This window comes from Aotus nancymaae, unplaced genomic scaffold (assembly GCF_030222135.1).
Source record: "Aotus nancymaae isolate 86718 unplaced genomic scaffold, 86718_ANA_hifiasm-v0.15.2.pri h1tg000020l, whole genome shotgun sequence".
NCBI lineage: Eukaryota > Metazoa > Chordata > Mammalia > Primates > Aotidae > Aotus > Aotus nancymaae.
In genome coordinates, this window is record NW_026988432.1 from 55,318,792 (window position 1) to 55,341,499 (window position 22,708).

The window sequence follows — 22,708 nt, forward strand, 5'->3', positions numbered from 1 at the left end:
CTGCTTTTCCAAGGTGCCAAGGGAAGTTGATTTATGGAACAGGGTGAAGTCATCGTCTTCCAAACAAATTCTGGCTCTCTTGCAAAGCTGTAAAGCAACGTAGCAAACTAGGGAAGATTGTTTCCTGCCCCAGCCAACCCCTCCTCCAACACCCCTTGATGGGACAGAGCCATGGGTTTTTTTGTTTTTTTTTTTTCATTTTTGAAAGAAGCTCAAGAGAAGGAATTGAGTTTAGCAGTTGGCCATCCTTTGGTGTTATCAAGGTCAATATTCTTATCTTTTGCTGTTTTCAAATGTAGGTATACATAGAGTCTAAGGAAGAGACTCTTCCAAACACTGTGGTATTTATTCTATAGTGTACAGAGAGAAGAAGAAAATGTGCCTGTTTTAAAGTTGTTCTGCTGTAATCACAGTTCTAGATTTTGGGTTGTGACATTAAAACATTTATTTGGCTTTTCATTTTGTAACTTTTTTTTTTTTTTTGAGATGGAGTCTTGTTCTGTTGCCCAGGATGGAGTGCAATGGTGCGTTCTCGTCTCACTGCAACCTCTGCCTCCCAAATTCAAGCTATTCTCCTGCCTTAGCCTCCCAAGTAGCTGGGATTACAGGTGCCCGCCACCACACCTGGCTAATTTTTATATTTTTATTAGAGATGGGGTTTCATCATGTTGGCCAGGCTGGTCTCGATCTCTTGACCTTGTGATCCACCCGCCTCGGCCTCCCAAAGTGCGGAGATTACAGGGGTGAGCCACCTCACCCAGCCCCATTTTATATCTTTCATAGACATTAAGTACTCATAAATGCTTGACAAAATATCTAATTTTATTTAATGCCAATTTTATCTGTCTCTTGGTGAGAGAAGTATATAGAAGAAATTATTTGGTGCTCTGGCATTAATTTATGTTAAATGGACAATATCAGGAAGTGGAAATAAAGTTTTGTTCTACTTAAGACTAAAAATAGCATAAATTTTAAAAAAATTGTTTTACTTAAAAAATTTTTTTTTTTTTGAGATGGAGTCTCGCTCTGTCACCCAGGCTGGAGTGCAGTGGTGTGATCTCAGATGATGGGTTCAAACAATTCTGTGTCAGCCTCCTGAGTGGGGCTACAGGTGCATGCCACCACACCCAGCTAATTTTTGTATTTTTGGTAGCAATGGCATTTCACCATATTGGTCAAGCTGGTCTCGAACTCCTGATTTCAGGTGATCCATCTGCCTTGGCCTCCCAGAATGTTGGGATTACAGGCATGAATCACTGCACTTGGCCAAAATTTTAATCAAACATTCTGTAGGAAATAAGATAAATACCTTTTTCTTTGGATAAAATTTTTTTCCAGGCAGATTAATAATCCAATAACAATTGGAAATGGCTAAAAGTCCTACTTTCAAAAGGTTAAAATAATATTTAGATTATATAGTCATAGTAAAAATTGATAACCATAGGGCCTATTTTTGTTTGAGTAAAATACTTGCTTTTTCTTTTCCTTACCTCTTATGTTCTCTTTGGTTTGTGGAAGGGAAGAGTAGGTAGATAATTTTTTCTACTGTATTCTTTCATTTTACCCCATCTGGTTGGCTGACATCATTTTGGGAAATGAATTTTATCTGACTTATTAGAAGCTAGGAAGCAGCCGAGGCAACATGTGAAACCTCATCTGTACAAAAAAAAGTTAGCTGGGCATGGTGGCTTGCACCTATAGTCCCAGCTTCTTGTGGGGCTGAGGTGGGAGGATCACTTGAGCCCAGGAGGTTGAGGCTGCAGTGAGTCAAGATTGCACCACTGCAATACAGCCTAGGTAACAGAACAGGACCCTGTCTCAAAAAAAAAAAAAAAAAAATGAAAACAAACCCAAAAACCTAAAATTACTCCAGTTTCCTTCCAGAACTAAGGTACTGTTCCCTAAAGGTGTGAAGGGAAAGTAGGAGTTTTCTCCCTGGTGTATTGAACCATGTTGCCAGGCCAGGAAACTGGCAGAAACCTATCAGGAACCTCAGCTATATTTTGAGCTTTTAGCAATGCTAAAGAACAATGTGTGGGTTCTTGGCAGAGAAAAACTTAATCCCTTTTTTCTGTATTATTATTCTTAACTCCTTTTAATTAATTCACATCTGAGTGAGTGCTGTGTGGAGAACACTGTTCTCAGGGCTATGTAATATGCCCTTTCCTTCAAGTTTAGGAATAAAGTCTGAAATAAATGAAAAGTTAACAGTAAAAGATTTAAGTAACCATTAAAGCAATAAATCAATATGAAATATTTAACTAAATAAATCATAAATTAGCTTTGCAACTTAGAAGGGATCAGAATGATTTGTTTTCATAGACAGGTAGGAGTTAAGATTTGATTTTTAAAATGAACATAGAAAGTCATCTATGATTGCTAATAGTACAACTAAAGCAAGAGAAAGCTTAACATTTTTGTGAGGAATAATGAGTAGATCTTTTTTACTGACTCAGGATTTTTGTGGATAACGAGACTAGAAAAATACAACGCAATCAAGTCAAATTGTGATACTTTGATTTTGAATGCTATATGGACTTTATTCTTTCTGTTCTTTTAAGTTTTGAAGACTCCTGAACGTTGTGAATGGTACAAATTTAAATAACATTAAAACAGTATTTTGATGAAGTGTAGAGAGAGAAATAATATTTTAATGGCATATAGAGAGAGTAGCACACATATTAGATGTGTGTAGTGCTGAATTGCTATGACATTGGTAGAAATAGGAAAGAACATTGATGATGGGAAACTTTGAAGAAAGAGTTGACAGATCTCTGATTGGCTACAGAGCTGTGCTATCTTGTGAAGTAGCCGCTAGGCTACATGAAATTAAAAATGCTGTTCTTCATTCATACTATCCAGTGCTTAAAAGCCACACATTACTAGAGGCTACTGTATTAGGTGGTGTAGATATAGAATGTTTGTATCATCACACACAGAGTTCTCTTGGTTAGTGCTGCTACAGAAAACTGAGGAAAGAAGTTACATGTGATTAAATTTTTGATTTGGGGAAACCATGATCCAGTAACTCTTGCTTAACCTTTAATTTTTTTCATGTGAAATTTGAGTGCATATAATTTAATTCTGCATACTTTTTCTTTATTCCTTTTCAAGATGATTAGAAAAAAGAGGAAACTGGGCATTAGAAAAAAGAAGTCAATAGTAGAGCAGGAGTAGAGTTTTTTTCTGGATTTTTAAATTCTATTTTTATTTTGAGTCTGGATCTTAGTCTGTTGTTCAGGCTGCAGTGTAGTGGCACAATTACAGCTCACTGCAGCCTCAAACTCTTGGACTCCAGAAATCCTCCCACCTCAGCCTCCTGAGTATCTGAGACTACAGGTGTGTGCCACCATGCCTGGCTAATTTTTTGTATTTTTTGTAGAGACAGAGTTTCATCATGTTGCCCAGACTGGTCTTGAACTCCTAAGCTCAATCTGTCTACCTGCCTTGAGTTCCCAAAGTGCTGGGATTATAGGCATGAGCCACTGTGCTCAACCTATTTTATTTTTTTGAGACAGGGTTTTTCTATGTTGCCCAGGCTAGAATGCAGTGGTGCGATCATAGCTGATTGTAACCTCAAACTCCTGGGCTCAAACAATCTTCCTATCTCAGCCCCATGAGTAGCTAGGACTATAGGCTCAGCCACCAGGCCTGGCTAATTTTTTTTTTCTTTTGAGACAGTGTCTTGCTCTGTCACCTAGACTGTAGTACAGTGACACAATCACGACTCACTGCAGCCTCAACCTCCTGAGCTCAAGTGATCTTCCTGACTCAGCCTCCCGGTAGCTGGGACTACAGGCAAGTGCCTCCACACCTGGCCCCTGGCTAATTTTTTAATTTGTTTGTAGAGACAACAGAGTGTTGCTGTGTTGTCTAGGCTGGTCTTGAACTTGTGGCCTTAAGCGATCCTCCTGCCTCAGCCTCCCAAAGTGCTAAGATTATGGGTGTGAGCCACCACAGCTGGCCTAGACCTGTTTTAGATGCACAACAAAATTGAACAGGTAGTACAGAGAGTTCCCATATAGTCTTTGATTCCACACATGCATAGCCTCCCTCACTGTCAACATCCCTTATCAAACTGGTACATTTGTTATAATTGGTGAACCTACGTTGACAGATCATTATTTCCCAGAGTCCATATTTTATGTTGGGATTTACTTTTTTTTTGTATATTTTATGGGTTTTGACAAATGTAGCATAGTTGCACTGTGCTAAAAATTCTCTCTACTCTGCTTATTTATCCCTTTTCCTACCTTAACCCCTACCAACCACTGGTCTTTTTAATGTCTCCATAGTTTTACCTTTTCTAGAATGTCAGAGTTGGAATAATACAGTGTGTAGCCTTTTCTGATGGACTTCTTTAATTTAGTAATATTCACTTAAACTTCTCTTATGTCTTTATTTATTTAGTTTGAGATGAAGTCTTGCTCTGTCACACAGGCTGGAGTGCAGTGGCATAATCTCTGCTCATTGTAAACTCCATCTCCCGGGTTCAGGAGATTCTCCTGCCTCAGCCTCCTGAGTAGCTGGGACTACAGGCGTGCACCACCACACCTGGCTAATTTTTTATTTTTTATTTTATTTATTTTTTTGAGACAGAGTCTCGCTCTGTCACCCAGGCTGGAGTGCAGTGACACAATTTCTGTTCACTGCAACCTCCACCTCCCAAGTTCAAGCAGTTCTCTGCCTCAGCCTCCCACATAGCTGTGACTGCAGTTGTGCGCCATCTCGCCCGGCTAATTTTTGTGTTTTTAGTAGAGATGGGGTTTCACCATGTTGGCCATGCTAGTTTCAAACTTCTGACCTCAAATGATCCGTCCGCCCTGCTTGGCCTCCCAAAGTGTTGGGATTCCAGGCATGAGCCACCACGCCTGGCCTAGTTTCTAATTTTTATTTTTTTAGTAGAGATGGGGTTGTACCATGTTGGCCAGGATGATCTTGAATTCCTGACCTCAAGTGATCCACCTGCCTTGGCCTCCCAAAGTGCTGTAATTACAGGCGTGAGTCAGTATGCTGGGCGTCCCTGTCTTTTTATGGTTTTGTTAGCCCATTTCTTTTTAGCTCTGTTTGATATTCTGTTGTCTGGATGTATCACAGTTTATCCATTCACCTACTGCAGAATATCTTGGTTGCTTCAAAGTTTGGCATTTATGAATAAAACTGCTGTGTTTAAGTTTTTGTGCAGACATTTTCAGTTCTTTCTGGTAAATACCAAGAAACTTGATTGCTGGATCATGTGGTAAGAGTGTGTTTAGTTTTGTAAGAAACTGCCAGACTTTGTTCCAAAGTTGCTGTATCATTTTGCATTTCTACCAGCAATTAATGAGAGTTTGCCTTGCTTCATATCCTCACCAGCATTTGGTGTTATCAGTGTTCTGGATTTTGGCCTTTCTAATAGGCTTATAGTGGTATGTTACTGTTTTAATTTGTATTTTCCTATTATATGGAATATCTTTTCGTATCTTCCATTTGTATGTCTTCTTAGGTGAGGTCCTTTGCCCATTTTTAATTTTATTTATTTTATTTTTTAATTGGGCTGTTTTCTTATTATTGAGTCTTAAGAGTTCTTTGTATATTTTGGGTAATAGTATTTTTTATCAGATATTTCTTTTGTAGATATTTTCTCCCAACCTATGCCTTGTCTTCTCATTCTCTTAACAGTATCTTTTTCAAAAGAAATTAAAAAAATAAAATAAAGATGGAGATGGAGTGTTGGTGTGTCATCCTAGCTTGTCTCAAACTCCTGGGTGCAAGTGATCCACCTGCCTCGGCCTCCTAAAGTACTAGATGACAAGCAAGAACCACCGTGCCCAGTCCCAAAAATACTTTTTTATTATACACTTTTTCTTTTTTGAGACAGGGTCTTGCTCTGTCACCCAGGCTGGAGTGCAGTGGTGTGATCATTGCTCATTGCAGCCTTGATCTCTTGGGCTCAAGCAATCTTCCTGTCTTAGCCTTCCTAGTAGCTGGGACCACAAGCGTACACCACTGTAGTAGACTAAGTTTTTAATTTTTTGTAGATATGAGGTTTCCCTATATTGCCCAGGTTGGTCTCAAACACCTGGGCTCAATCAGTTCTCTTACTTCTGCCTTCCATTGTGTTGGTATTACAGGCGTGAGCCACCATGCATAGCCAATAGTATCTTTTAAAGAGCAGACATTTTAAATTTTAATGAAGTGTATTGTGCCTTTGTTATTCTTAAAAAGTCATTACCATACCCAGGGTCATCTAGGTTTTCTTCTATGTTACCTTATATTTCTGCATTTTATGCTTAGATCCATTTTGAGTTAATTTTTGTGAGGGATGCAAGGTCTGTGTTTAGAATATTTTTACATGTAGATGTCCAGTTCAGCATCATTTGTTGAAAGGCCATCTTTTCTCCATTATATTGCCTTTGCTGTTATATCAAAGTTCAGTTGATATTTTTATATGAGTCTGTTTCTGGGGTCTCTGTCCTGTTTCACTGATGTGTTGTTTCACCAATACTACTGTATTAGTCTGTACTCATGCTGCTATAAAGAACTGCCTGAGACTGGGTAATTTATAAAGGAAAGAGGTTTAATTAAATCACAGTTCTGCATGGCTAGGGAGGCCTTAGGAAACTTAACAATCATTGCAGAAGGAGAAGCAAACTTATCCTTCTTCACATGGCAGCAGGAGAGAGAAGTGCAGAGCAAAGAGGGAAAACCCCTTATAAAACCGTCAGATCTTGTGAGAACTCACTATCACAAGAATGGCAGCATGGGGGTAACTACCCCCATGATTCAATTACCTCTTACCGAGTTGCTTCCATGACATGTGGGAATTATGGTAACTACAATTTAAGATGAGATTTGGTTGGGGACACAGCCAAACCATATCAATCACATTGTCTTGATAACTAACCTTATAGTAAGTTTTGGAATTGGGTAGTGTCAGTCCTCCAACTCCAACTTTATTGTTCTCCTTCAATTTTGTGTTGGCTGTTCTGGGTCTTTTCCCTCTCAATACAAATTTTAGAACCAGTTTGTCAACATCTACAAAATAGCTTGCTGGGATTTTTATTAGGATTGCATTGGATCTGTAGATTAAATCAGGAAGAACTGACCTTATATTGAGTCTTCCTATCTGGTTTTGTAAATTTTTATTGTAGGACATTGTGTGTGAAGGGACAGTAGATACTGAAGTAGATAATATCCTTTCCCTTGCCCACGAGAGCTTTCTCTTTCTTTTGTCAGTTAACTATGGTGAGGGGCTGATTGCTTAGATAATTGAACTGGGTCAGGTAAGAGTTGGGTTTGAAACTTCAGTTTTTTGTTATGGTATTAAGTGTCTCTCTCTCCAGCTGAGATTGGGGATCTAAGCCCCACAGGACACTAGAACTCTCTATACCTTCCAGCCCAACTGAGCAGTTGTCCCATGGGAGAGAATTGGTAGATAATTATTGGTGTATTTGGAGTTTCTTCAGATTTCAGACTGCCATGCCAGGCCACATAATTCTGGTTGATTTCTGCTTGTTCCAGCAAGAGAGTCTTCTCCTTGTCCTCTGTCTATTGCAGCCTTGCTTGTTCACTCATGCTTCCAGACTTGGTCAACATCTTAGGGTTAAGAATGGCTACTGGTCTCTGCTCACTTAGGAAGGGCAGGTTCATCTCTGAAAATCAGTTCCTTTAGACATTTTGTTTCTACACCTTTTCAGTGTCTTTTTAAAACACATGCTTTTTCATTTATTGAGTGTTTTCTTATTATAATAGGTACAGTGATCTTTTGTGACCTTCTTTATCTTAATTGGGAGCCAAACTCCTAAAGATGTACATTGTGAGAACATTTTTTCAGCAACAGACTTGGTGGCTTTGTTTAATTTTGAGAATAGAGTTGGAGTGGAATTTGGACTATGAGTCTTTTAAAGTCATAAGCAGTACTCATGAACTCAATGTATTTGGTAAGTCCAAATGACCTTTGAGATGAGATTTACATCAAATAAAGTGTTTCTTGCTGGGAAATTGTTGCTACCAGTTGAAAAGGGCTTAAGTAATATGTGAATCCTAATAAAGAGATTTTTAGGATTCTTTAATATTTGAAAATGACAGAATAGAAAAAGTCTCATAATTCTTACCATTTGACTTTTTATTGGGTCTCACTCAGGTATATCTTATGAGAAATATTCAGATAGTTGTAAAGTTTAGATGTTATAGTAGAAGTTTACTTCATCAACATAACTGGAAAATTGGGTCAGTTAATAATAATAGCTAAGTAACTAAAAAAAAAGTTGATGACTGTTGTTTATTAACTGACCTAGTTAGCCCAATTATGTTGATTAAGTTGACGAGACTCTTTTCCTTGTCCTCTGTCTATTGCAGACTTGCTTGTTCACTCATGCTTCCAGACTTAGACAACATCTTAGGGTTAAAATGACTACTGGTCTCTGCTCACTTAGGAAGGGCTGTTTCATCTCTGAAAATAAAGTTATTTACACATTTTGTTTCTATACCTTTTCAGTGTCTTTAAAAACCACATGCTTTTTCATTTATCGCGTGTTTTCTTATTACAATAGATACAGTGATCTGTTATGACCTCCTCCTCCTCCTCCTTTTTTTTTTTAAGGTAGTCTTGCTCTGTTACCCAGTGGCATGATCTTGGCTCACTGTAACCTCTGTCCTGTCTCCTGAGTTAAAGCAATTCTCGTGCCTCAGCCTCCCAAGTAGCTGGGATAACAGGCATGTGCCACCACGCCCAGCTAATTTTCGTGCTTTTAATAGAGTCGGGGTTTCACTGCATTGGCCAGGCTGGTCTCAAGCTCCTGACCTCAGGGTAACCTGCCTGCCTCAGCCTCCCAAAGTGCTGGGATTACAGGCATGAGCCTTCATCCTACTTGAGAGCAGAACTCCCAAAGATGTACATTGAGACAAACCTGCCAACGTGGTGAAACCCCATCTCTACTAAAAATAGAAAAATTAGCCAGGTGTGGTGGTGTGTACCTGTAATCCCAGCTACTTGGGAGGCTGAGGCATGAGAATCACTTGAACCCTGGAGTCAGAGGTTGCAGTGAGCTGAGATCGTGCCACTGTACTCCAGCCTGGGAGACAGAGCAAGACTCCATCTCCAAAAAAAAAAAGTCTGAAGGTGTGTCATGTCAGGGTGGTTCCATCTAGCAGTTCAATAATGTCTTCATGAGTGCTGGCCATTTCTCATTCAGCACTCTGCTGTCCTTAGTGTGTTGACTCTTGTGCTTCACAGTTGTAACATCATGGTCCTAAAGGAGATTTCTGTAGTACAGATACCATATTCAGGTTCAAAGCAAGAATGTTGGATGGAATGGATACTCAAATGGCTTTTTGAGGTTTGTTTTCTTTTTACAGAAAACAAAAACTTAGAGGGTGGTTCTCTATTAACAAACAACCTTTACAAACAAGTTGGATCAAATGATTCTACTTCTAGGACCCTATGTTATGGAAATGCAGTTTTTGAGATGAAAATACTGGAGCTAAATGGTTAAAAGACCCAGACACATTGATACTTCAGAAAACTCTGTAGCTGTTAATGAGGAGGGAATAGATTTGTTTTTCTTTTCTCTTTTCTTTTCCTTCCTTCCTTCCTTTTTTCCTCCTTCCTTTCCTTTCCTTTCTTTCGATGGAGTTTCGCTCTTGTTGGCCAGGCTGGAGTGCAATGGTGGGATCTTGGCTCACTCTAACCTCCGCTTCCTGGATTCAAGCGATCCTCCTGCCTCAGCCTCCCAAGTAGCTGGAATTACAGGCATGTGCTACCACGCCCAGTTAATTTTGTATTTTTAGTAGAGACGAGGTTTCTCCATGTTGGTCAGGCTGGTCTCGAACTCCCGACCTCAGGTGATCCTTCCTCCTCAGCCTCTCAAAGTGCTGGGATTACAGCATGAGCTACCACACCTGGCCATCTTTCTTTCTTTCTTCCTTTCTTTTTGAGACAGGGTCTTGCTCTTTTGGCCAGGCTGGAGTACAGTGGTGCGATGAGCTCACTTTTGCCTGAAGTCCTGGCCTCAGGGGATCCTCCTGCCTGAGTCTCCCAAGTAGCTGGGACTACAAGTGTGTGTCACTATGCCTAGCTGATTATTTTATTTTTTGTAGAGATTATTTCTTGCTTTGTTGCCCAGGCTTGTCTCAAACTTCTAGGCTTAAGCAACCTGCCTGCCTTGGCCTCCCAAAGTGCTGGAATTACAGACGTGAGCCACCATGCCCAGCCAATTAAAAAAAATTTTAAATTATTTTTGAGATGGATCTTGCTATATTGGCCTGGTGGTCTTGAAATTCTGGCATCAAGCAGCCCTCTCGCCTCGGCCTCCCAGAATGCTGGGATTGCAGGCATGATCCACCACCCCTGGCCTTTTTGTTTATTTTTTTGAGATGGGGTCTTTGTTGCCCAGACTGGAGTGCAGTGGTGCAGTCATGGCTCATTGCAGCCTCGACCTCCCAGACTCAAGCCATCCTCCTGCCTCAGCCTCCTGAGTAGCTGAGTCTACAGGCATGTGCCACCACATTCAGCTGATTTTTTTATTTCTTTGTAGAGACAAGGTCCCACTATGTTGCCCAGGCTGGTCTCAAACTCATGGGCTCAAGCATTTGTCCCACCTTGGCCTCCCAAAGTGTTGAGATTACAGGTGTGAATCACTGCACCTGGCCTTCCTCTGTTTTTTAATTCATATCATTCCCACCACCAAGAATGCCATGCAGTTCTTAATCTGTACCTTTCAAGCCCGGAGAAATACCCTCTTTTCTGTGAACATTTTTCTTTTATTCCTCTCTTATCCCAATAAGGGTTTTTTTCTATCCTCTTAAAACTATTTTATCATTTTGCTTACATTCTTTTGCCTTTTTTTTTGTAGGTTCCTGCTTCAATTTAATAGCTGTTTTTTTTTTTTGAGAAATAAGATATACATTAAGTATACATATTGGTAGTAAGACAAATTTTAGATTCAGAAACATTGAAGTATAATAAATAAAGCTTATTTTAGAATCAAGGAAAACTTTCAAGCGGATACTTTATTGCATCTGTATTAAAGACATTTGTATACTACATCTTTCTCCTGTTAGATTTGTAAGATTCTTGAGGTCAGTGTGGCATAGTAAAAAAGAAAGCCTAAACTATAGAGATGTGGTTTCCTCTTTTTTTTTTGGGGGGGGGATGAGGTTTCACCATGTTGGTCATACTGGTCTTGAACTCTTGACCTTAGGTAATCCACCTGCCTCGGCCTCCCAAAGTGCTGGGATTACAGGCGTGAGCCACCAAGATGTGGTTTCCTAGTGAGCCACTTACTCATTTGTATAACCATAGCAAATTAACTCTTTAGGTTTTTTTTTTTTTAATCTGTAAGCAATAACAGTAATATCTTATGTGGTAATTTTTTCTAGGCTTATTTATTTCTTAAACATTTATTAGCTGTTAACCTTGTTCTTAAAAATTATTATTAAAAAGATCTTTTATGTAAGTTTACAGATCAGTGCAAGGGACGATGGATAAACACTTAAATAGTGTGAAAAATACTACAGTAGTATTTTAGGATATACAGGATACTATATAGAGCATAGAGCAAGGACATCTAACAGAGATTGGAAAAGTCAGGTTAACACTTAATAAATTCAGAAAGGATAAGTAGGAGTCCCTTGAGCTCAGAAGGGTATAGAGCAAAGGCATATCAGGCCAAGGAAGCAAAGGTCAGGCAGATATAAGTATTTTTTTTTTTTTTTTTTTTTTTGAGACGGAGTTTCGCTCTTGTTACCCAGGCTGGAGTGCAATGGCGCGATCTCGGCTCACCGCAACCTCCGCCTCCTGGGTTCAGGCAATTCTCCTGCCTCAGCCTCCTGAGTAGCTGGGATTACAGGCACGCGCCACCGTGCCCAGCTAATTTTTGTATTTTTAATAGAGACGGGGTTTCACCATGTTGACCAGGATGGTCTTGATCTCTTGACCTCGTGATCCACCCGCCTCGGCCTCCCAAAGTGCTGGGATTACAGGCTTGAGCCACCGCGCCCGGCCAAATATAAGTATTTTATTGTAACTTGTGATTGTGTTGTATTGGAAAAGCTGCAAGAGATAAGACTGAAAGAGGTAGGTGGGCGGGGACCAGATCGTGAATGACCTTGTAAGGCATGAAGGCACTGAAGATTTAAAAACCTAAACCAGCTGGGCACGGTGGCTCATACCTTTAATCCCAGCACTTTGGGAAGCCAGGGCGGGAGGATCACTTGAGCTCAGGAGTTCCAGACCAGCCTGGGTGAAACTGTCTCTACAAAAAATAGAAAAATCACTTGGGCGTTGGGGTGCATGCCTATGGTCCCAGCTACTTGGATAGTTTGAGCTTAGGATAGCTTGAGCTTAGGAGGTTGAGGCTGCAGTGAGCCATGATTGTACCCTTGCACTCCAGCGTGGGCGGCGGAGCGAGACCCTGTTTGAAAACAAAAACCAAAATCTACTAAACTGACTAAAATGCTTTGTTGCTTTAATAATCGGAACTGTTATTTATTGAGTGCATATTATTGTGCTAGGCCTTGTGGTCAAGATTTGATAGTGTTTTCTCATTTAGCTTCTCAGTAGTTTTCTGTTGTTGTTTTTGTTTGTTTTGGTGGAGGCAGTGTTTCGCCATGCTGCTCAGGCTGGTCTTGAACTCCTGGGCTCAAGTGATCCTCCCTCCTCTACCTCTCAAAATGTGGATTATAGGTGTGAGCCACTGCACCAGTCCTGTAGTTGTTTTTATATCCATTTTACATGTGAGGAAACCAAGTTTTAGAGAGGTTAAGTAATTTGCCCAGAGCAGTACAGCTAGTAATTAGTAGAGTTTGCATTTGAGTTTTAGGTTTTCTGATTTTTGAAGTCCTCTTTACCACTGTGCTATACTGCCAAGATCAGTGTTTGCATACATATACATGGTAGGTGGTCAATACATATTTATTGAATTGAGAGAATTTTTCCATGTGTGTCTCACTTTCAAACTAGTAGTAATATCTAATACTTTTCAACACTTTGCAGTTCAATAAGGCCATATAGATTAGACACACATCTTTATCAGTATTTTTTTTTTTTTTAATTGAGTTGGAGTTTCACTCTTGTTGCCCAGGCTGGAGTGCAATGGCGTGATCTCGGCTTACTGCAACCTCTGTCTCCTGGGTTCAAGTGATTCTCCTGCCTCAGCCACCCAAGTAGCTAGAACTACAGATGTGTGCCACTATGCCCAGCTAATTTTGTATTTTTAGTAGAGATGGGGTTTCACCATGTTGGCCAGGCTGGTCTTGAACACCTGACCTCAGGTGATCCACCTACCTCGGCATCCCAAAGTGCTGGGATTACAGGCATGCGTCACCACGCCCAGCCTATCAGTATTGTTAATACAGTATTATTTTTACTAAGAAGTGTCCAAAACATGTATTTAAAACGAACTGCTTAGAATAGTTAAGTATATTAACATTTTCACTATTCTGTTTTATTAAAGTAGAAAAATGTAGGAAATACACATTAGCTGAATTTAAATACCGTTAACTGACTCATCACTCAGATAACCCCTATTTATATTTTGGCCACTTTAAAAATAGGCATAAATATTTTTATTTAAACTCTGATTAAAATATATATTTCAAGAGTTTATTTGTCTCATGCAGTTTTTCATGCTCTGGGGATATTGTGAAATAGAGCTTGTGACTGAATTTTGAGTTAATTCAAATTCACTTTCCTTCCTGAAGACTTAAAATTTAAGAAATTGATGGTGTTTAAAACAAATCTTTTTTGGCTGGGCATGGTGGCTCATGCCTGTCATCCCAGCACTTTGGGAGGCCTAGGCAGGTGGATCACAAGGTCCGGAGTTCGAAACCAGCCTGGCCAACACTGTGAAACCCTGTCTCTACTAAAAATACAAAAAAATTAGCTGGGCATGGTGGTGGGCACGTGTAATCCCAGCTACTCGGGAGGCTGAGGCAGGAGAATCACTTGAGCCCAGGAGGCGGAGGTTGCAGTGAGCCGAGAGCCATTGCATTCCAGCCTGGGTGACAGAGGGAGACTCCGTCTCGGGGGAAAATAATATGTATATGTCAACTTAACTTGTTTTTTTTTGTTTTTGTTTTTGTTTTTTTGATACGGAGTATTGCTCTGTTACCCAGGCTGGAGTGCCGTGGCATTTATTTCAACTTAACTCTTTTTCTTTTCTTTTTCTGCTGGAGTGCAGTGGAGCGATCTCCGTTCACCGCAACCTCTGCCTCCCGGGTTCAAGCGATCCTCCTGCCTCAGCCCCCCTGGTAGCTGGGATTACAGGCATGCACCACCATACCCAGCTAATTTTTGTATTTTTAGTGGAGATGGGGATTTTCCATGTTGGCCAGGCTGGTCTCAAACTAGTGACCTCAGGTGATCCACCCGCATTGGCCTCCTAAAGTGCAGGAATTACAGGCGTGAGCCACCGTGTCCAGCCTCAGCTTAACTTTTTAAATTGCTATTGAAATATCTATTTTTCACATTCTTGTAGTAATTTTTTTGAGATGATAGCTTGCTCTGTCACCTGGGTTAGAGTGCAGTGGCATGATCTCGGCTCACTATAACCTTTGCTGCCTGGGTTCAGGGGATTCTCCTGCCTCTGCAGCCTCCTGAGTAGCTGGGATTACAGGCACCCGCCACCATACCTAGCTAATTTTTGTATTTTTAGTAGAGATGGGATTTTGCCACGTTGGTCAGGCTGGTCTCGAACTCTTGACCACAGGTAATCTTCCCACCTTGGCCTCCCGAAGTGCTGGGATTACAATCATGAGCCACCGCGCCTGGCCAGTAATTATTTTTAAGTAAAATTTTTATTGACTTACAACATGTAAAGAAAGTACACAGTCCTAGGCATGGTGGCTTACACCTATAATCCTGATACTTAAGGAGACTAAGATGGGAGGATGGCTTGAGCCTAAGACTTTGAGACCAGCCTTGGCAATATAGCCAGACCCCATCTCAACAACAAAAAAAACAAAAATGAAAAGAAAGTACAGCGAGTACATAGCTTAATAATTGTGTATTTTCACAAAGTGAACACACCCATACAAGGAGTAGCAACATTACTGGCACCTCCAAAGCTTCTTTGTGCTCCCATTACAGTCACTACTTTACCACACTTCAGGTCTAGCTGCTCCTGTTACAGTTACTACTTTACTGCACCTCAGTTCTAGCTGCAATGCTGACTAGATTAGTTTTGAATTTCTTTTTTACTTCTAAATAAATGATACAGCTGGGTGTGGTGGCTTATGTGTGTAATCCTAGCACTTTGGGAGGCCAAGGCGGGCGGATCATGAGATCAGGAGTTTGAGACTAGCGTGACCAACATGGAGAAACCACATCTTCACTAAAAATATAAAAAGTAGCTGGGCAGGGTAGCACACACCTGTAATCCCAGCTACTCAGGAGGCTGAGGCAGGAGAGTCACTTGAACCTGGGAGGCAGAGGTTGCGGTGAGCTGAGATCATGCCATTGCATTCCAGCCTGGGTGACAGAGTGGAACTCTGTCCACCCCCCCCCCCCCCACTGCCCCCCCGCCAAAGAAAAAAAAGATATTTGAACAAACCTTGGGCCACTGGTACAGTTTTGACAATAGGCAATTTGAATTTTCCAAAATAAGTTATATAATACAGCACACACACAAACACACACATAGTAATGAACCCCACCTGTCACCCAACTTCAACAATTATCCATTCATGGATAATTATCTTCATCTAACCATCCTAGTTATTTTGAAGTAAACTCAGGCATCATGTTATTTAAGTCAATGTTTCTAAATATGTATTTCTTTGTTTCTTTTTTGTTTTTTTGAGATGGAGTTTTGCTCTTGTTGCTCAAGCTGGAGTGCAATGGCGTGATCTTGGCTCACTGCAACCTCCACCTCCCGGGTTCAAGCGATTCTCCTGCCTCAGCCTCCAGAGTAGCCAGGTTTACAGGCGCATGCCACCATGCCTGGCTAATTTTGTTGGTTTGTTTGTTTGTATTTTTAGTAAAGATGGGGTTTCACCGTGTTAGCCAGGCTGGTCTTGAACTCCTGACCTCAGGTGATCCACCCGCCTCAGCTTCCCAAAGTGCTGGGATTATAGGCATGAGCCACTGCACCTGGCCTCTAAATATGTATTTCTTAAAGGTGAAGATTACTTCTTTTTTTAAATATAAAAGAGCTTTAAAAAATATAATTACACCTTAAAGAAATGAATGAATTCTTGAAATCAAGTTTTCCATCAGAGTTCAAAGCATCCCAAATAGTTCATTATTTCCTATGTTGTTTATTTGTTTGAATTAGAGTTTATATATTACATTGGATGGTATGTCCCTTTAGTAGCTTTTAATCTCAAGGTTCTCCCTGGGTCTCTTTTTTTTTCCTTGTAATATTTATTTTTTAAAAAGCTGGTTGTTTTATTTTTTCAAATGTTTCTTCAAATGTGTATTACCATTCAACCTTTTATGAAATTGTGATTAATATGAACTTTTAAAATTGGGTATTATTTATACAATTAAATCTACAGATCTTAAGTGTTTGGTTTGAATTTTGACTGCTCTATACATTTGTGTATCTACCACTCAGTATATTTTGTTTCCAGTTGTAATCCTTTTTTTGATTGGAAAAGAGGAAAAATCCCTTCTGTTTTTTAGACTGTACAGTTTAGAGTAACTACAATAGCAAGGAGAAAATAATAATAATTTCTTGCTATTACAAATACAAATTAGGAATATAAATTTTTCTGCTTTTTATGAAGTAGCCAAATGGATGAAGTAAGAAAAAATAGGTTTTGGAAAATACTACTTGTTAGCAAAGGGTAATGTGTAGCGTATTAGTGCTGAAACATGTTAGAGCTAAAGGTGAGAAGTGCAAGTGCACTGCCCTGGAATTTATATCTTTGCAAAAACGTTGTGGCTATTTGGTTATTCTTCTAAATTGTATGCACTCTTTACTGAACCGTGCTCCTCCTCTGCTTTAAGTGTTGGATGGACTTTATCGCCTCTAAGTTTCTCTGAAGTAAGGAGGGTCATGTGGTTATTGAGACTAGCAAAGAGATAACTGTAGTTGAGGCCTAGATATGTCTTGAGTATGTTATTTGAACAAATATTAACTAACTTGATTCTTTCATCTTTTCTTTGTCTATAATTTGAATTGATTGCTGTATTTAACCTTGGGAACATTTATTGACTGGCTGTTTTGTTATGTTAGATTAGTGCATTGATCTTAGTTTGATTCTAGTAAGAAGGGAGAATGGAAGTTACTAAGAGTTACTGAGTGGCTACTCTTTGAGCACTCATCTTAAGTAAAGCACTCTCTTACCTACCAAGTGATAGAGGTAATGATAGCCATTTTAGAATGCTTAGATCAGGAAACAAAATCGGAGTTCCAGTGATTTGCCTAAGGCCATGCATCTAATAACTACCAAGAACAAGGATCCAAACCCTGAACTTTTTATTCTAGACTTACTTAAAATTTTCACTAAAATGTGCTTTCTTAGCTTGGCATGGTGGTGCACACCTGTAGTACCAGCTACTTAGGAGGCTGAGGCAAGAGAATTGCTTGAGTCCAGGAATTCGAAGCTGCTGTGAGCTGTGATCTTGCCACTGCACTCTACCTGGGTGACAGAGTGAGACTTTGTCTCAAATAAGTAAATTAATAAAATCTGGTGTTTTCATGAACATTAGAAACCTAAGCAATACTAAGTCTGCCACTGCAGTCTTTGCTGCTTAGATTTAAAGACCTTTTATTTAATACATGAAAAAACAATACTATTTAAAACACAAAATTATATGAGATTCAATTATGATAAAAATTTCAGCATGAACACGTGAGTCTGAAGTTGTTTCAAGAGAAAGTTTCGTACTTAAAAATTAGTAAGGCAAAAATAATTTGTCTAATGTCTATAATGCAATATGACATGAAACCAGTATTACTGTTTTTAGAGGCATTTAATAGGAACATAGTTTATGGAACTGTCTTTAGATGATTCAGTTCAGGAAGAATGGTTTTCTTATAACTTGAAGTTACTTAAATTTCTAGTTTTTTTTTGATATTTTAAAGTGAAAATCTCTATTTTCATTTTATTAAAAATAGGTTCATAAATTTAAAAGCATTTTCAAAAAATAACATTACTATTAGAAATTTATTTTTAAAGAGTTGATACCTTGTAAGTCGTCTAAAAATTGTTTACCTATATTCAGATCTGTATATGATTCAGATTTAGTTTCTTTTTAAAAACCTTATTTACATTGAAGGACTACAGATTTAGTTTCTTATATGAAAAAAGGACTTCTGTGATTATTGTTTCTGTTCCTTTTCAAATATTAAGAACATTTTAACCATAATTTTACTCATCTGAATTTAACTTTTCTATTGGGTACTCTATTTTGTAAACAGATTTTGGATTTTAAATATTTAAATTTAAATTGTTACATATCCCAAGCTTATTAACTAGAATTTTTGTCCCCAACTATGATCTTGCTACCCTCCCTACTCCAACAAATTCTTGATTGTTTAAGAAAACAAATCTGCTTTCATACTTGAAATAGTATATATTTTTTAAAATCTGGTTGCCATTTTCTTGGTTTCATTGAGCTTTTCTGTTCTTAGAAGAAACATCAGAAAAAGTATGGTGGTTTTCTCTACTGGAAGTGTAAATTGCTTCTGGAAAGGCCTTTTTATGTAAAGTTGGTTGGGTTAAGACAACTGGAACAACTAGTTAAGCTCATTCCTTCTGTACTTACTTTGAACTTCAAAGCTCCTAGTTTTAACCTCTGGTTCAGTCCCATCTTAATAGATTTAAGTGGCTTTTGTTTTGTTTTGTTTTTTTATGCAGGTTCTGCTCATTAATCACCACGAGTGTGGATCTGAAGAAGAGTTTATTACCTCTCTTTTTTTGAGTATGTTTAACTTCAGATACACACAACGTAGCCTCTCCTTCCCTATTAGATTCTTAGAAGGTAGTTATATTTTTTTATAGTCTCCTTCTTGTGGCTTTGGTAGTTGTGATCAATAAGCATAAAACTATTCCTTTCATACTGGGCTACTGCATGCAAATCAGTTCATTTAAAACCTCCTGGAGGTCTTTGGCATGCCAGACATAAAACTTTGAGTGTTTGTTTGTGGAGGTAACCATGTTCCAATGAAATATAAGAGTTTAAATCTTTTATCAAGAATTTGGGAGAGTTATAGTTTCTGGGAATTAGTGACTTTAAGGGGCTTGCTTTTGGTGTGTGGCTTTCAAAATTAATTTAAAATGGGAAATGATAAATTAGAAATACTCATGTGGTATTAGATATATCTTTGAATGACTAGTAGAGAGAAATTAGCTTGCCTTGTACCTAGTGTATGCTTAACAAAATAGCTGATTTATCATGCTTTATTAAGCATTAATGAGCATATATGTTTCATGTTTGCAATTTTTAGACAAATTGATATACTTTTTCTCTTGTACATGGATATGATGAATAAAATTCATTCTTTAAAATACATATATATATGTGTGTGTATATATATCTAGGGCTGGAAGAAAGAAAGAATTCTGGCTGAATACCCTGATGGCAGGATAATTATGGTTCTTCCTGAAGACCCAAAGTATGCCCTGAAAAAGGTAAATTTCCAGTGAAACTTCATGTAGAGTGGATAATACATTTTGCAATTAATTTTAAGAGGATAACAGATTGCCGGCATAGTATATTTAAACACCTATGCTGAAAACAAGAAATAAGCATTTAAAGAATATAACCCAGTTCAAAAATTATGTTAAACTTCGTAGTATGTCTAATATATGAACTCTAAATGAATGTATTACTGTCTAGTATTATTTCTAAATTGTCCTGTATTATTAGTAGTTAATAATTTGAGTGCTAAAATAGACATGCATATCTTCTGTTAATAATGCCAAGTAAATAATTTCGCAATCAAATAAAAGCTGAATTATATAATTCAGAAAATTAATAAAATGTCATTTCATTCTAAGGGAAAATTTCTAAATAAAAGCTTATTGCAGAAGATTGCTAAGTAGATCATAGTAAACCTCAAATTAAACATGAATTAATCTTATAATATTTTTAAGAGATAAGGATATATTCCAGTTTATAAATGTAATGCAGAAAACTTAAAAGTTTATCTTATCTAGTGTGAGGCAGGTGTTAGTCTAACTTAGAGTTCCATACTTCAAGTATTCAGAGTTTATTGTGTTGAGAAATGAACCAGAGAGATAATGAAGCCTGGAACCATTTTTTTACATAAGTTACTTTAAAAATCAGGAACCATAAGATAAACTTATTTTTAAATAAGTTAAATGTGTTCATTACACTTTCGAATAGTAGACTCAATTTGTTTTTCTTCAACCTCTGGATGCTTTTTCAGAAGAAATACCTCATAATGTAAGTGATGGGTTCAATTGTTTATTTGAAAAACTTTAATAATTACACTAGAGTGTGTCCAAAATATCCGGAAACACAAGGAAAGCAGTTTATTTATTATACTTTATTTATGTTAACAATTGGACTTCTTTAAACTTAAGAATACGTCACCTGAAAAGACGTCACCTGAAAAGATGGTTGAAGGAAAATACTTTGCACCTATTGTTTGAAAATTTAGCTAATAGTCTATTTAAAATATGTAAGTTTATCTTGTGGTTCTTAACTTTATTCTGTTTATCTGGATGGACAATCTTAGATACCCAAGTAAGTTTTCATATTACCACTGCCTAACAGAATAGACAGTATTTACAGTGGTAAGCACAGCCAACCTGTCTTGTTTTTGAAACCTTGATTCTTGCACAATAAATTCTTGTTGAATTAATGTTGGATCAGTGATTAACCACAAGTTGACCCATGAACAAGATAGTGGTTATGAGTGCCGGCTTCTCATGGAGTTAAAAATCCAAGAATAACTTTTTTTTTTAAGAGACAAGGTCTCACCATGTTGCCCAGGCTGGTCTCAAACTCTTGGCCTCAAGGGATCCTCCTGCCTCAGCCTCCCACAGTGCTGGGATTATAGGCATGAGCAACCCTGCCCAGCCCATGTACAACTTTTGATTCCCCCAAAACTTAACTACTAATACCCTGCTGTTGACTGGTAACCTTATTGATAACATAAATAATTGATCAAACCCATACTTAAACTAGTATCTACATATATTCTATGAATTCATGACATACCTAACCTTTTCTTGATTTTTTTTTTTTTTTTTTATATTTCTGGGCTACGTAGTTCATCTGCTAGTTTTTTCATATTGTCGCAGTTCTCCAAAAATTTTTCCAATGTTTATTGAAAAAATCCCCACATATAAGTGGACCACACAGTTCAAACTTTTGTTGTTCAAGGGTCAACTTAAATAAAAATTAAATTATGGAGTTTTTGGAATTCCAGCTATTCACATTTGGAAATGCACAGTGGGAACTTTTGCTATACTGCCATATGTAGCAGCCAGACTTTTCTTACTAAGAACCCTCAGTAGATGCTAATTTCCTCATTTTAGTTTATCAGAACAAAATCTTAGTAACCCATAATAGATTAAAAAATAAAATCTAGAGAATTGTGAATCACTTGTCTTTAGGAAATGAATCAGGAGTTGTAGAATACTCTCTCAGGATTAGGAGGACTTGAGTTTTCATCACTAAGTAAGGAATTTGCTGAATGTTATTCTGCATGCCAGAGGTATGAATGTTTAACCCTCTGAAAGATTATTTGCATTTTAAACTTAATAACATAAATGAATGCTATTGGACTCTATTTTTAGTGTTTTTGTTGTTGTTGTTGTTTTTAAAGAGAATCCCACTCTGTCACCCAGACTAGAGAGCAGTGGTGAGATTATAGTGCACTGTAACCTCAAACTCTTGAGCCCAAGTGACCCTCCTGCCTCAGCATCCTGAGTAGCTGGGGCTAATGGCCAGTGCCACCACATCTGGCTGATAAAAGAATTTTGTAAAGATGGGTTTTGCTGTGTTGTCCATGCTGGCCTCGAACTCCTCTAGCCCCAGCCTCCCAAAGTGCTGGGATCATAGGCGTCAGCCACTGCTTTCTGACTTTTGTTTCCAATGTCTTTTAACTGGGTAGGAGACTAATACATGAGTACCTACAGAGGTCTTTCGATTGCCTGCAAACAGTTTGAGCTTATCATGTTTGACTTTCGTCAGTTAGGAGCTAAACTGCAGGAAGCATGGTTTGATGACATAGTAACATTTTGAGTTCACATCTCTGTTCCTTGATTTTCTAGATGTCTAATAACTGACATGGGAAAGTTGTTTAACCTTTGAGTTTTATTTCTTCCATATGTAAAGTGAGGAACCATAAACCTTCAAGAAATGTGGATTTAAATGGAATGATATTTATAAAGTGCTTTGAATCATGTCTGGCCTATAAGTGGTTGATAGGAAGTAAACATGAGTTTTCTCTATACTCACTTCCATTTTATTGATGAGAGTACTAATTAAGGGTTGGGAAGAAAAGTGGCTTGCCTGGCTAAGATTCCACTGAAGTTCTCTCCAATTCACAAATTAGAGGCTTCTAATTGGAAGCCTTATTGTTCCTAATAATCTATTATAGGAGCTCTCACCTCATCCCTCTTGTTTTCTAGATTGTTGGGTTTGGCATCAACCTCCAGTTCTTCCTTCATTTTGCAAAGTGTTCCATAGGGATTAAAAAACAGTTATTGATCAGTACAGTCATTCAAAAGAACTTTTTTTTTTCTTCTTTGAGACGGAGTCTCGCTCTGTCGCCCAGGCTGGAATGCATGGGTATGGGTA

General features: G+C 38.3%; 1 protein-coding gene across 4 annotated transcripts in view; it reads left to right on the forward strand.

The window, feature by feature from the left end:
* ESCO1 (establishment of sister chromatid cohesion N-acetyltransferase 1) overlaps positions 1-22,708 on the forward strand; it is a 77,213-nt gene that overhangs the window by 42,496 nt on the left and 12,009 nt on the right. For 3 of the 4 annotated variants that reach the window (XM_012445042.2, XM_012445044.2, XM_012445043.2), the window contains one exon: positions 19,474-19,563. In XM_012445042.2, coding sequence (XP_012300465.1) covers positions 19,474-19,563 — 90 coding nt within the window. Of the gene's footprint in view, positions 1-18,789; positions 18,914-19,473; positions 19,564-22,708 lie in introns of all 4 variants that reach the window. The other variant, XR_010343641.1, reaches the window with a different exon arrangement.